The sequence below is a fragment of the Dunckerocampus dactyliophorus genome, chromosome 6 (assembly GCF_027744805.1).
Source record: "Dunckerocampus dactyliophorus isolate RoL2022-P2 chromosome 6, RoL_Ddac_1.1, whole genome shotgun sequence".
Taxonomy (NCBI): Eukaryota; Metazoa; Chordata; class Actinopteri; order Syngnathiformes; family Syngnathidae; genus Dunckerocampus; species Dunckerocampus dactyliophorus.
This window is the reverse complement of record NC_072824.1, coordinates 31,686,548-31,702,234: the sequence shown is the minus strand read 5'-3', so window position 1 is coordinate 31,702,234 and position 15,687 is coordinate 31,686,548. Positions and strand designations below refer to the sequence as shown.

General features: G+C 41.4%; 1 protein-coding gene and 3 non-coding genes across 6 annotated transcripts in view; 1 reads left to right on the top strand and 3 right to left on the bottom strand.

Moving 5' to 3' along the window:
- The window catches only part of trnas-aga (transfer RNA serine (anticodon AGA)), an 82-nt gene extending 80 nt beyond the window's left edge, over positions 1-2 (bottom strand). The window contains exon 1 of the tRNA in view: positions 1-2. This exon is cut by the window's left edge and continues 80 nt beyond it. This is a non-coding gene — a tRNA (tRNA-Ser).
- The window catches only part of fhdc1 (FH2 domain containing 1), a 47,932-nt gene that overhangs the window by 25,062 nt on the left and 7,183 nt on the right, over positions 1-15,687 (top strand). For all 3 annotated transcript variants that reach the window (XM_054780503.1, XM_054780501.1, XM_054780502.1), the window contains exons 2-9: positions 2,669-3,309; positions 4,043-4,104; positions 5,523-5,625; positions 5,689-5,774; positions 9,752-9,852; positions 14,716-14,786; positions 14,870-14,977; positions 15,396-15,466. In XM_054780503.1, coding sequence (XP_054636478.1) covers positions 2,872-3,309; positions 4,043-4,104; positions 5,523-5,625; positions 5,689-5,774; positions 9,752-9,852; positions 14,716-14,786; positions 14,870-14,977; positions 15,396-15,466 — 1,040 coding nt within the window. In that variant the 5' untranslated portion in view covers positions 2,669-2,871. The remainder of the gene's footprint in view (positions 1-2,668; positions 3,310-4,042; positions 4,105-5,522; positions 5,626-5,688; positions 5,775-9,751; positions 9,853-14,715; positions 14,787-14,869; positions 14,978-15,395; positions 15,467-15,687) is intronic.
- trnas-uga (transfer RNA serine (anticodon UGA)) lies at positions 305-386 on the bottom strand. Its single transcript has one exon. It is a non-coding gene; the product is annotated as a tRNA-Ser (tRNA).
- trnas-aga (transfer RNA serine (anticodon AGA)) lies at positions 816-897 on the bottom strand. The gene has a single exon. It is a non-coding gene; the product is annotated as a tRNA-Ser (tRNA).

Genomic DNA, 15,687 nt, shown 5'->3' with positions numbered 1-15,687 from the left:
ACTTGCGTGTTTGTTTGAAATGACCATTTCCGGAAAAAAAAATATGGCCGACATGCGGCCCTTTCACTGCGAGCTGGTGAACCATCCATTTTCAATGCCCTTTGTACTTACTCTGGTCACAGGTATGCTGGTCACGACTTAACCAGAAAGTACTTGTTCTGATCTTGTAAGGTATGCGTCAGAGACCCAGAATAACATTGATGTCAGCTGAACTAGTAGCTGGTTTGTGGTCGATAAATTGGTTAGTTGAAGTGCCACAGTTTCAGGGCAGTTTGGAAATTGTCTCCTTATAGTCCAAAACCTACGCTGTCGGCAGGATTCGAACCTGCGCGGGGAAACCCCAATGGATTTCAAGTCCATCGCCTTAACCACTCGGCCACAACAACTTGTGTGTCAGATAGGAATGACCATTTTGGAAAAAAAAAATAATGGCCGACATGCGGCCCTGTCACTGCTCGCTGGTAAACAATCCATTTTCAATACCGCTTGTCTTTACTCGGGTCACAGGGATGCTTCAGCCTCTCCCAGCTGTCTTCGGGCGAGAGGTGGGTACACCCTGGACTGGGCTAACTGGTTTATGGCGATAAATTGGTTCGCTGAGACTTTGTGACTTAATCGTCCCCGTCCACCAAAATTGTCAACCTTGTGGTCTCCAAGAAAGCTCCCTTAGAGACCACCATTCACTTTTTCTGAAACCTTATTGAACAAGCTCGTACAACTCCTTGCTGGTTTGTGGTCAATAAATAGGACGTTTGAGTCACAACATTTCCAGCACAGACCACAAACTCATAGTCTTCGTTTTGGTTCAAAGCATACGTTGGCGGCAGGATTCAAACCTACGCGGGGAGACCCCAATGGATTTCTAGTCCATTGCCTTAACCACTCGGCCACAACAACTTGCGTGTTTGGTTGAAACGGCCATTTCCGGACAAAAAGTAAACGATGGTCGACATACAGCCCTTTCACTGCGAGCTGGTGAACCATCCATTTTCAATGCCGCTTGTCTTTACTCTGGTCACAGGTATGCTGGAGCCTATCCCAGCTGTCTTCGGGCGAGAGACTGGGTACACCCTGGACTGGGCTAGCCGGTTTATGGCGATAAATTGGTTCGCTGAGACTTTGTGACTTAATCGTGCCCGTCCACCAAAATTGTCACCCTTGTGGTCTCCAAGAAAGCGCCCTTAGAGACCACCATTCGTTTTTTCTGAAACCTTATTGAACAAGTTCGTACAACTCCTAGCTTGTTTGTGGTCAATATATGCGACGGTTGAGTCAAAACATTTCCAGCACAGACCCCAAAGGATTTCTGGTCCATCGCTTTAACCACTCGGCCACAACAACTTGCGTGTTTGGTTAAAATCACCATTTCCAGAAAATAACTAAATGATGGCCAACATACGGCCCTTTCACTGCGAGCTGGTTAACCATCAATTTTCAATGCCCTTTGTACTTACTCTGGTCACAGGTATGCTGGTCACGACTTAACCAGAAAGTACTTGTTCTGATCTGGAAAGGTATGCGTCAGAGACCCAGAATAACATTGATGTCAGCTGAACTGGTAGCTGGTTTATGGCGATAAGTTGGTTAGTTGTGATTTAGTCACTTCATAGTGAACGTCCACCAAATTTGTCAACCTTCTGGTCTCCAAGAAAGTTCCCTTAGAGACCACCATTCTCTTTTTCTGAAATCGCACCCCAGTAAGTACAACTTATAGCTGTCTTGTGGTCAAATAAATTAGATGGTTAAGTCACAACTTCTCCAGAATAGACCACGGATTAACAGTCCTCCTTTTGGTTGAAAGGCTACGTTGTCGGCAGGATTCGAATCTGCACTGGGAGACCCCAATGGATTTCTATTCCATCGCCACTCGGCCACAAAACTTGCATGTATGGTTGAAATGACCATTTCGGGAAAAAAACTAAATGATGGCCAACATACGGCCCTTTCACTGCAAGCTAGTTAACCATCCATTTTCAATGCCGCTTGTCTTTACTCTGGTCACAGGTATGCTGGAGCCTATCCCAGCTGTCTTCGGGCGAAAGGCTGGGTACACCCTGGATTGTGCTCGCTGATTTATGCCAATAAATTGGTTCGTTGAGATTTTGTGACTTCATAGTACCCGTCCACCAAAGTTGTCAACCTTGTGGTCTCCAAGAAAGTTCCCTTAGATGTTACCTTCGAGACCACCATTCGCTTCTTTTGAAATCCCACCCAAGTTACATGTACTTGTGGTCCAAAAGTATTTGATCCTGTGAAGTTAGGCCCCAATGCATTACCACTCCATGACCAACATCTTATCCACCCGACCAAAGCGACCGATTACGCTGTATCAGACCACCATTTCTTTTAAAAAAAAAGACAAAGAAACACTGTCAGTTCATCTAATATTGGGTATTATAGCACCGTAGTTATTGTACCGCTAGATTGTGTGTTCTGTCGCAAGAATGGTTCGGAAATCAAGCTTACATGTCTGAATAATTTACATGCCATGACTGACTTCAAAGCTCTTCGAAACCAGAAAAAAACAGGATTTGGCCGTGTCCCTCATTTCGATCCCCCCTTCCTCTTTGATCCGTCACCACCCTCCTTCATTTTCTCTCAGGTTTTATGATTGTGCATGACTTTTTCCTCATAATCCCACCCTTCGTTGTTTTTGTCACCTTTGCAGCTCCATGGCCGCCGCCAATGCCACCACGCCCCCGCCACTCTCTCCCTGCAGGAGGTAACCCTCGAAGGCTGGATGAGATGGACAACAGGAGCAAAGTGCGGGGTCAGACGCCGCGGCGTTCTAATGCTGCTCACGGTGAAGTGATGCGTGCGGTCTGAAAGTTGTGATCATCTGTTGACGTCAGCAGACGCACGTTCGCTGCCATGCTGGTTATGAGCAGTCTGTCCTCAGCCAATGAGAGCTGCAGCTCCGACAGGAGCGGTTCCACCGCCTCCGACCTGTCCTCCACTTCAGGACTCTACCCTTCCGGCGATGTTCCGCCCCCGCCCCCTTTGCCACCGCCACCCCCACCTCCAGCCGCTCCCCCGCCGCTACCCGCGGTTAGCACCTCCGGCAGGAAGAAGCGGCGGGTGCGAAGTTTCTTCTGGAAGACCATCCCGGAGGAGAAGGTCCGCGGGAAGCCCAACATTTGGACCATGCCGGTGCAGCAGCAGCAGTATCAGATCGACGTCCGGTCTGTGGAGGAGCTGTTTGGGCAGCAGGAGGAGGGAGGGGTGGGGGGACGGGGGGCGACGACGACTGCCGGGATGGTGACCCAGGTCTCCCGATCGCGATCTTTCAAAGAGAGCAGCAAAGAAGAGGTGAGTCTTGACATCCACTGTCAGCCACATCCAACATCATGCTCAGTTAGCTCCAGGCTTTTCTTTAAGACATGTAGCAAAGCCTGCTTTTGTTTTTAATGGGGTTTTTTTACAAAGTTGTCAACTATCAAGTAGTGGGTGGGCTCATATACCCTAGCTACGGGCAGGTCAGAGGCGGTATCATATCCATGAGGTACAAGCAACAAATGATGGAACAAGTGATATCACCATCGACAGCTTTTACCCACAGGCCATCAGGCTCCTCAACGAAGTACTCGCACACGCCGCACGCAACACACGCACACACTCATAGCACTTTATTTATTTATTTATTTATTTGTATTATTTACTTGTATTAATGTCTCTTCTGTTGTTGTTGCTTAATTTATTGGTATATATGTTTATGTGTTTATGTTTCTTATGTTCTTATTCTTTCATTTGTTTTCTTTCTTTTCTTGGGAGAATGAACAGAATAAGATTTTCATTGCATGGTATAACTGCTGTTTTACTATGCACATGACAATAAAACTCTCTTGAATCTTGACTGCTCTGACATGCGTATTGCAGTGCTTTCTGTCACTTTTACAGTTTGGAATCTGTATGTAGAACTTGTAAAAATCCTTATAGCCATTTTCATTAGAGAGTTGCTGTATAAACGCACCCTTAGTATACTCAGTACACCACCAAAGAAGTACTTCCTGCGTTGTCTCACGTGTCGCTTGTCTCTTTTCAGATCAGCATCCTGGACTCCAAGAGGGGAATGAATGTGGGGATTTTCCTCAAGCAATTCAAAAAGTAAGCCCTCCACCTGTCTCAGACCATGTGACACCGTCCGGGCGAGGGGTCTCTGATGAGTTTTGGTGTTAAACCCGTTTGTTCATACGTCCTAAAAGTCACAGTAGACTTATTATGAAAACTGTTTGAAGCCACTAAAAGTTTGTAGAAGATTTGGGTCTACGTTTGTGTCCCGTTAATGAGCTTACTCAGATTTCTGTTGTTTAATCAGGAATTAGATGGGGAACTCAGACTGCACCACAAGGAGGCTTTGTGTTTGAATTCGTGGTCTGGACAAGAGTGGAAACCTGTACTTGTGCCTACTACTATTAAAATTGACTTGACACCAATTTGCATTTAAGTCGTCAACAGTAATCCCTCGTTTATCGCAGCGAATTGGTTCCAGACCCAACAGTGATCAATGAATTTCCATAAAGTAGGATTCCTTATTTATAAATGGAATATTTTTGTAGTTAGAGAGTAGAAAACTGACCTTTTAAACAGGCTTTTTAACATTATTAGAGCCCTCCAGACATGAAATAACACCCCTGTAGTCACCTTTGCACTTACAGTATATTACCCAATATAGTAGACATAAGAGAAAATAAGACATAATGTAGATTCACACATGTTAGCATTGGGAGAGTTCCTTGTTGATCCTATTTTGCTTCCTGTTCTGGACACTACTTCCTGTGGTGGCCCAAAAAATATTAAGTAGGCCTGTCACGATAAAAAAAAATTGCCTGTCTATAATTGTGCTACAGGCCCAATATATTAAGCGAGGGATTGCTATTTAATTATAAAAAAAAAAATCGTAATATTATGTGGAACAAACAAAACAAAATAAAAGTTGTTATTTTTGGAAAATTAGGTTGGAGGAAAAAATCAAAATATTTTGGGAATGAAGTCACAATATTTGGAGAAGAAAATGTAACAAAATTATTGAAGAAGAAAGTTAAACTATTGAAAAAAACAACAGCAAAAATGGGAAAAAAGAGCAATGAGTGAAGTTGGTAGTAATAATTGTTTTTTTCACACCTATGTCACAAAGCTGCAATGCATTTGTTCCTTCACATATATATAACTTCTATATAACTTCTTATATCAATATCAAAGTGGCAAAGATGCATCCTTTCATTTTTCAGTATGTGGCCCTCGCTGGAAAAAGTTTGGACACCCCTGCATTAAAGCGTTAAAGCCACTATTGTGGCACCTCTCAGACTTAACTTATACTAATACCATAATATGGGTCTTAATAATAATCAATACAAAGAAGAAGAAGAAGCACAGAGCCAGTAAAAGGTTTAGAAATCATTTAAAAGGTGCAGCTTCAGGATACAAAAGCACTTCCTGCCTTGATATCCTGTCACGGGAAGAGACGGCAACAAAGTAGCTTTTGTGAAAGACGCACCTGTGCTGTTGTGTGCCGACACTCGCAGGTCCAACCGCTCCATTGTGGAAGACATACGGCGAGGAGACGGGAAGCTCTACGGCGCCGAGCTACTCAAAGACCTGCTCAAGCTGCTGCCCGACGCAGACGAGGTCCGTGCCCGTGCACGCCCACGTACACCAACACCCATCTGAGAAAAGAAACTTCTGTTTCAGATCAAGAAGCTGCAGGCGTTTAAAGGCGACCCGGACAAGCTGACGCTGGTCGACTCCTTTATGTACCTTCTCATCCAGGTGCCTCGGTGAGTCCCACGCGCCTTTGAGCAACACAACATCCAAAAATATAATTGAACAAGAAAACAAAACAAAACCCTGCAAAAATGGAAAATCAGCAGTAATTTTACAAGAATAAAGTAAAAGTATCAAGAGAAAAAAATTGTCATCTAACGAGAAAAAGTTTTAGAAGACTGATGTAACATTATGAGGAAAGATTATGTCAGTTTAGTAGCATAGAGCTGAAATATTAGAAGACTAAAAAATACATAATATTATCAGAAACAAACAAAACAACATGAAGTTGTCATTTTTGGAGAATTCATTTTGGGGAAAAAGTCAAAATATTTTAGGAATAAAGTCAAAAAATTAGTGGAATAAAGGCGTAATATTATGGGAATAAAGGCATAATATTATGGGAATAAAGGCGTAATATTATGGGAATAAAAGCATAATATTATGGGAATAAAGGCGTAATATTATGGGAATAAAGGCATAATATTATGGGAATAAAGGCGTAATATTATGGGAATAAAAGCATAATATTATGGGAATAAAGGCGTAATATTATGGGAATAAAGGCATAATATTATAGGAATAAAGGCGTAATACAAAGGGAATAAAGGCATAATATTATGGGAATAAAGGCGTAATATTATGGGAATAAAGGCATAATATTATGGGAATAAAGGCGTAATATTATGGGAATAAAGACGTAATATTATGGGAATAAAGGCGTAATACAAAGGGAATAAAGGCATAATATTATAGGAATAAAGGCGTAATACAAAGGGAATAAAGGCATAATATTATGGGAATAAAGGCATAATATTATTCAAGATTCAAGAGTTTTATTGTCATGTGCATAGTAAAACAGCAGTTATACTATGCAATGAAAATCTTATTCTGTTCATTCTCCCAAGAAAAGAAAGAAAACACAAGAAAGAATAAGAACGTAAGAAACATAAACATATATACCAATAAATTAAGCAACAACAACAGAAGAGACATTAGTACAAATAAATAATACAAATAAATGAATAAATAAATAAGTAAATAAATAAAGTGCTATGAGTGTGTGCGTGTGTTGCGTGTGGCGTGTGTGAGTGCTTCGTTGAGAAGCCTGATGGCCTGTGGGTAAAAGCTGTTTGCCAGCCTTGTGGTCCTGGACTTCGACTCCTGTAGCGTCTGCCTGACGGTAGGAGTGTGAATAATGAGTGTTGTGGATGTGTGCTGTCCTTGATGAGGTTGTGTGTTCTGCGTAGGACTCTAGATGTATAAATGTCTTGCAGTGAGGGGAGGGCTGCCCCAACAATGTTCTGTGAGGTCTTGATCACCCGCTGGAGTGCCTTCCTATCACGTGTTGTACAGTTACCGTACCAAACAGTGATGGAGGCGGTAAGGACACTTTCCATAGTGCATCTGTAGAAGCAACTCAGGATTGTGGTGGACATGCCGAATTTCCTCAGTCTTCTCAGGAAGTACAGTCTCCTTTGGGACTTCTTCATAATTTGTTGGGTGTTGTGAGACCAGGTGAGGTCCTCGCTGATGTGTGTGCCAAGGAACTTGAAGGTTTTCACCCTCTCCACCTCAGTCTCATCAATATTATGGGAATAAAGGCATAATATTATGGGAATTAAGGCGTAATAATATGGGAATAAAGGTATAATATTATGGGAATAAAGTCAAAATATTATGGGAATAAAGGCGTAATATTATGGGAATAAAGGCGTAATATTATGGGAATAAAGGCATAATATTATGGGAATAAAGGCGTAATATTATGGGAATAAAGGCGTAATATTATGGGAATAAAGGCGTAATATTATGGGAATAAAGGCATAATATTATGGGAATAAAGGTATAATATTATGGGAATATTATGGGAATAAAGGCGTAATATTATGGGAATAAAGGCATGATATTATGGGAATAAAGGCGTAATATTATGGGAATAAAGGCGTAATATTATGGGAATAAAGGCATAATATTATGGGAATAAAGGCGTAATATTATGGGAATAAAGACGTAATATTATGGGAATAAAGGCGTAATATTATGGGAATAAAGGCATAATATTATGGGAATAAAGGCGTAATATTATGGGAATAAAGGCGTAATATTATGGGAATAAAGGCATAATATTATGGGAATAAAGGCGTAATATTATGGGAATAAAGACGTAATATTATGGGAATAAAGGCGTAATATTATGGGAATAAAGGCATAATATTATGGGAATAAAGGCGTAATATTATGGGAATAAAGGCGTAATATTATGGGAATAAAGGCATAATATGACAAGAAAGTTAAGGAAAATAAAACGTAGAAAAAAACAGCTGTAATTTTATAAGACTAAAGTCAAAATATTACGAGAAAAAAGGCGTATTCTAATGACAAAAAAGATAATATCATTTTAGTAGCATAGAGCTGAAATATTAAAATAATATAAATACGTTGATTTTTAAAAGTCGTAATATTGTGAGAAACAAACAAACCAAAATAAAATTTTAATTTTGGGAAATTTAGTTTGGGGAAAAAGTTAGAATATTATGGGAGTAAAGGCATAACGATTATTACGAGGAGTGCATTTCCAAGAAGAAAGTTGAAATAGCTTGAAAAAAACAACAGTAGAAATGGAAAAAAAGCTGTAATTTTTATTTAGAATAAAGCCAAATTATTAAGAGAAAAAAGTGGTATTGCAACGAGAACAATTATTATAAAATAATATAATAATATTATAATATAATATTATAAAATAAAAAAATAATATTATAAAATAATAAAGTTGAAATATTAAAGAAAAAATATGTCATTTTTTTAAAAGTCTTAATATTATGAGGAAGAAACAAAACAACATGAAGTTGTAATTTTTGGAAATAAAATTAAGGGAATAAAGTCATAATAACATGAGTGGAAATTGATGGAAAGAAGTTCATGCTAATAATAATCTTTTTCACCTATATTGTTTTATAAAGCTTGGATTTTTTTCTTCCATGCTTGAATTCAAAGTGGCCCTTGCGTCCTTTCATGTTTCATTTATTTTGGAAGGGAAAGAAAGCACTCATTTCATATTTGACATACAGTCAAGTGAGTCCACCCCTCCCATTTTCGTACGTCAGTACAGTGTTACGTGTCGACACACCGCTGTGCAGCCGCGTTTCTGCTGCGCAGCGTCACGGTACATGTTGGAATGAATGTTTTTGCCTCGAAGGACCGCAGCTCCCCAGTGCCCGGCAGCACTCGTGCAGCCCTGGACCATGACGCTACCACCACCATGCTTGCTTGTACACAAGCAAGTCCAATTATGTTGCTGCTCAATTGTGTTGCCAGATATTTAGATAGATAGACACTTTATTAATCTCCAGGAGAAATTTATGTTTCGAGCAGCTCTCCAAAAATCATAATAACGTCATAAAAAACAATGAAGGCAAGACAGGCAAGAAAAATAAGAAACTAATAAGAACTAAGAATGAATACAAACTGTAAAAAAATAATACGGAATGGTTCACTTCCAATTTGTTGTGCAATAATACATAATAATAATACATAATAGTAATGCATAAAAAATGCATAATAATAATACATAATAATTATTCATGATTAGGTAATAAGTCCAGTCCTGTGTGTGTTTTTATCGCTCCCTCTCTGTTGTGTTGAAAAGCCACATGGCGTGGAGGAGGAATGATCTGCTCAGTGTTTCGGTTGAGCAGGGCAGTGATAGTAATCTGCCACTGAGACTGCTCTTCTGTTGGGAGATGATGTTGTGCATTGGACGATGCTGGTTGCCCAGACAATAACGGCTGTGTTGACATATACTGTGTATACATGTATATACAGTACTGTGTATATACAGTATATACTGTATATACACATGTATATACTGTATACACACATAGACACTGACCAAGAATATTGGCACATATACTGTACAAGCCGTACACTGACGACTCCCACGATGTCCAAGTTTGCGTTCTGATCATCTTTTGTTTGTGCTCTGGTGCAGGTTGGAGGTGCGCATCGAGGCGATGGTCCTGAGCGAGGAGTTCATGCCCTCCTGCGCCGTGATGAGTCATGAGATCCATGTCGTGCGTGTCGCTACTCAAGGTAACGAGTGACACACAGCATCACGTAAGCTCAGACCCTGACATTTGATCTGGAATGTGTCACCTGAGACACAGAAGGGAGGCAGGTACACCCGCATGGGCGGAATGGCGATACTTGGTCTACATCATTCTAGGATTCTAAAATCGATTCTAAAAAAAAGTAATTTAAAAAGAAAACATAAAAAACACCCCTGATGTAGATAACCGTGGAAACGTTGATATTGCAACATAGTGGTGTGAAAAAGTGTTTGCCCCCTTCCTGATTTCTTTTTTTTGTGCATGTTTGTCACACTTAAATGTTTCAGGTCATCAAACAAATGTAAATATTAGTCAATGACAACACAACTCAACACAAAATGCAGTTTTTAAATGAAACTTTTTATTATTCAGGAAGAAAAAGAATCCAAACCTCCATGGCCCTGAGTGGGAAAAGTCATTGACCCCCTGTTCAAACATAACTGTCATGACACGCAGGACAGGAGCGAGTATTTCCTGTCCTGCGCTCTTATTTTGGCAAGCTGTGCTTCCTGCTCGGTGGAAGAGGCAGCTGCTTTACACCTGGTGCCCGCGCAGCTGTCGCCAATTAGTGGCAGTTAAAAGGCCAGCGTCGTCAGACGTACGGCGCTGGCTCATTGAGTTTGTTACTGGTGCCATAACTTAGACGAGGGGTCACCAACGTGGTGCCCGCGGGCAACAGGTAGCCCCCCACAACCACATGAGGTGCCCGCAAGCCTGCTTTTCATTCAGGTTTCCAGTTAATCATGAAAGAAGAGTAGAAAGAAATGCATTGTGAAATACAACATGTGAGTTGTGGACACCAGCATTTTGTTCATGTTCTGGTAAAACAAGCATATTCGCTTTGTTTGGGTTTAAAATAAGCTCTGAAAAGAAATGTTACAAAAATGAGTAGCTCTTGGCCATTTTCATTTTGGAAAAGTAGCTCTCACAAGGACAAACCTTGGTGACCCCTGACTTAGACTCTCTACTGACCTGTGCCTTGGAATGTACCTGTCAGTCTTTCACAGAGCCTTCCTCTCTGTCGCTTTTGAGTTATTGAACTATTAAAGACTTTTTATTTGCACACCATCGCCTCATCTCTGCATACTGGGGGTCAAGCACGCGACAGCCGCCATGCATTGTGACAATATTGTATTGTATTGTATTGTATTGTATTGTATTGTATTGTATTGTACTTTATTTATCCCACAGCAGGGGAATTCACTTACAGCAGTAAGCAAGATACGCAAGTAAAGAATACATCGTGAATACAACATGGTTCAGGTGGTGCAGGTGTTGTAGAGCCTGACAGCGGTCGGTATGAAGGACCTGCAGAACCTCTCCTTCTTACACCGTGGGTGTAACAGTCTGCTGCTGAAGGAGCTGCCCAGGGAAACAACAGTGTCATGTAGCGGGTGAGAGGTGTTGTCCATGATGGATGTCAGCTTAGCCAACATCCTTCTCTCCCCCACTTCCTCCACGGAGTCCAGAGGACCGTCCAGGACAGAGCTCGCTCTCCTGATCAGCCTATTGATCCTGCTCCTGTCCCTGTCCGTGCTGCCCCCTCTCCAGCAGCCCACAGCATAGAAGATGGCTGAGGCAACCACAGAGTCATAGAAGGTCCGTAAAAGAGTCCTGCACACACCAAAGGACCTCAGTCTCCTCAGCAGGTGGAGGCGACTCTGGCCCTTCTTGTAGAGGGCGTGGGTGTTGACGGACCAGTCCAGTTTGTTGTTAAGGAATTTGTAGCTGTCTACCAACTCTATGTCCGCTCCCTGAATGTTCACCGGTGTGAAGTGAGATGTTTTCCTCTGGAATAACAGATTAATTGAGGTCTATCAGTCTGGAAAAGGTTGTAACGCCATTTCTAAAGCTTTGGGACTCTAGCTAACCACAGTCACAAATGGTGAAAACATAGAACAGTGGTGAACCTTCCCAGGAGTGGCCGGCCAACCGAAATGACCCCAGGAATGCAGCGACGACTCAACCAAGAGGTCACAAAAGACCCCACAACAACATCCGAAGAAATGCAGGGCTCACTTGCCTCAGTTAAGGTCAGAGTTCATGACTCCACCATAAGAAAGACACTGGGGAAAAACAGCCTGCATGGCAGAGTCCATCCATTTTCTATACCGCTTCATCCTCATTAGGGTCGCGGGGGCATGCTGGAGCCTATCCCAGCTGACTTTGGGTAACAGGCGGGGTACACCCTGGACTGGTCGCCAGCCAATGGCAGGGCACATATAGACAAACAACCATTCACACTCACATTCATACCTATGGACAATTTAGAGTCGCCAATTAACCTCAACTGCATGTTTTTGGAATGTGGGAGGGAGCCGGAGTGCCCGGAGAAAACCCACGCGCACACGGGGAGAACATGCAAACTCCACACAGAAATGCCCAGGGGAGAATCGACCCAGGTCTTCCCGATCTCCCGGCTGTTCCTGTATTGGCCAACGTGCTAACCACTAGACCACTGTGTGGCCGCATGGCAGAGTTCCAAGACCAAAACCACTTCTGAAAAAAGAGCAGAAAACAGGCCAGAAAACATCTTGATGATCCCAAAACCTTTGGGAAAATACTCTGTGGTCTGACAAGACAAAAGTCTAACTTTTTGGAAGGTGTGTGTCCCATTACATCTGGCGTAAAAATAACGATGCATTAAAAAAAGGAGCATCATAGCAACAGTAAAATATGGTGGTGGTAGTGTGATGGTCTGGGGCTGTTTTGCTGCTTCAGGACCCGAAAGACTTGCTGTGATAAATGGAAGCATGAATTGTGCTGAAGGAGAATGTCCATCCATCTGTTGGTGACCTCAAGCTGAAAGCAACTTGGGTTCTGCAGCAGGACAATGATCCAAAACACACCAGCAAGTCCACCTCTGAATGGATGAAGACTTTGGAGTGGTCTAGTCCAAGTCCTGACCTGAATCCTATTGAGATGCTGTGGCATGACCTTGAAAAGGCGCTTCATGCTGGAAAAGCCTCCAATGTGGCTGAATGACAACAATTCAAAGTCCAGAGGACTGCAAAGATGCAAAGATGAGTGGATTGCAGTTGTTGCTGCTAAGGGGGCCCAACCAGTTATTAGCTTTAGGGGGCCATCACTTTTTCACACAGGGACATGTATTTGGATTTTTTTCTCCCTTAATAATAAAAAGTTTCATTTAAAAACTGCATTTTGTGTTCAGTTGTTTTGTCATTGACTAATATTTACATTTGTTTGATGATCTGAAACATTTAAGTGTGATTGTGATCAATTGTGATACCACCCTTACTAGCAAACTATCGCTATCGTATCAAAGTTGGCAAAATATCGCCATACGGTATCAGGAGTTACTCTGCAATTCCCATTCCTTGCGGGACTGTTATCACTGTCAAAGCATTGTTATGATGTCATAACCTGCGTCACTTATGATTGTTATCTTTGGCAAAATGTCACCGTTCACAATTTGAAGATGCATCTGTGGCTAACCAGTATAACCTTGTTGGAGGTCATAATAAATCTGCACTCATTGAAGTAGTAATGGAGTCACATGTCCAACCAGGAGGATGATGATGGTTTGAAATAATAGACTTTGTTCTTTGGGCCTCCTTGCTGCCTCATTTTTGCTGAGTCACACGTTCTTTCATCGCCTCTCCTTGGACTTTTTTTTTAATCCTCCCTTTTTAACACCGTGAACTTTTCACTGCATTGCAGGGCCTCCGCATTCTACGAGAACAAAGTGTGCTCTTTAACTAGCGCAGGGGTGTCCAAACTTTTTCCACCGAGGGCCGCATACCGGAAAATCGCAGCATGCGGGGGGGCCACGTTTACATTTTTTCAACCAACCCATGTTGACATGCAAAGGCGTATTTAAAATATAAACACAACGCGTATAATTTGTATGAACTTTTTGTCATTACATGACACTTTTTTGCTCATTTTTTCTTGTTTGTAATTTTTTTTTACACATATTTAAACTTGCCTCTAATAAATTTATTTCTCTTAATATTATGTGTTTATTCTCATAATATTTTGACTTTATTATCGGAATATTATAACTTTTACACAACCTAATTTCCCAAAAATTGCAATTTCCATTTGTTTTCTTTATTCATGTAAAATGACTGCACTTTTTTTCCTTTTTTGCTGAAACGCATCTGAGCGGGGATCCACTGTAATGATTTGATATGAAACAAAGCAACATAAAATATACTTTATATATTGCACATTTTATAAAAATATTATATTATTCACAAATGTGGGTAAAAAAAAATGATATGTTACCAATCAATTTTTAGCAATCACTTGTTGCTAGGCAGATTTTGTAGCTTTGCGGTTCCCCACATTTCCAGCCTAATTTCCCAACAATTGCGATTGCTATTTGTTTCTTAATTCTCATAAAATGACATTTTTTTGCGATTCTTTTTTAAAATCTTATTTGTAGAATGGGCCGAGGCCCAATTAGAGAACAGTTACGGCCCTCAGGTCGCACTTTGGACACCCCTGAACTAGCGTGACGATAATGCAGAGAGGAATGCGTCTTGATGCAGTTGGTTTGGTTTGGTTTAATTCATTCCGAACACGCATATGTCCGAAAAGGAGTAGGAAGAAGCAGAGCTTATTTAATCCTACCCCCTCTTTGTAGCACATCAATTGCTAATACATGTGTGTACATACAAACACGCGCATACATATATATATACACACCTACATCTGCACCTACACAAGTACGCACATATTTACATATACAGGTACACAAATGCTAAAAAAAAAAAAAAAAAAAGTTGTTTTTTTTTTCCCATCTGTTTAGACTGTACTGTGCTGTTTAGACTGGGGATGTCTTCTATGGATTGATGAGGTTTATGTATTGATCCCACAGCGCTGATGAGCTGCGAGGAGCTTCACGCCATCTTGCATCTGGTGCTGCAGGCGGGAAACATCATGAACGCGGTACGAACCAGACAAACTCAACCCAGGTGTGAACACGATCCGGTTTCAAATCGCCACCACGTCTGAACTTCGTGCTTGTGCAGGGAGGATATGCAGGCAACGCCGTGGGCTTCAAGCTGTCGTCCCTCCTCTCATTGGCTGACACCAAAGCCAACAAGCCGGGGATGAACCTGCTGCACTTTGTCGCCATGGTACGTAAACACTTTGACATGTGACAAAAACCATGACATTTTATTCGAATTATAAAATATTTACCAAAAATGTACAAATTAGAAAAAATTGATTATTCACAAATTTTTGTAAAAAAAAAAAAAGTGTCATCTTTTTAACATAGCAACTGATGTCAAATTTCAGCTAGCTAGCAGTGGCAATCACTTGTTGCTAGGCAGATTTCGTAGCCCTGTGTACTTTAAGCTACAAGATTGATGACACAAATTGATGTGTGCACATTAATCTACAAACAGTCAATCTATAAGAAACCATAACAAGCTTTTTTCCACCACTGCGCCATCTGCAGGAGCAGGCGGGGAACCACGCTATTCACCCCAAATGCAAAATTGACACTGCTTTGTCGTTTATCGACACAAACAAATATGTTTCCTCTCTTAGGAGGCCAAGAAAAAGGACGAGAAGCTGTTAAAGTTTCCGGAAAAACTTGTGGACGTCCAGAGTGCAGCCAGGTACTGTACTGTGTTTTTGTACGTGCAGAATATGCGCTTCTATGCAGAGCGTGTTCATATTTTGTGTGGTTATAGCAATCGCAGAGATCTCAACACTGTCCATCACTTATATCGCTTTTTTCAGTTTTGCCACATTTATGACACTTTGAACATGAGTGTTAGTGTAATTGACTATCTTCCCCACTAGCTAGAGCCACTATTCAACTGTAAAAAACCCAGCC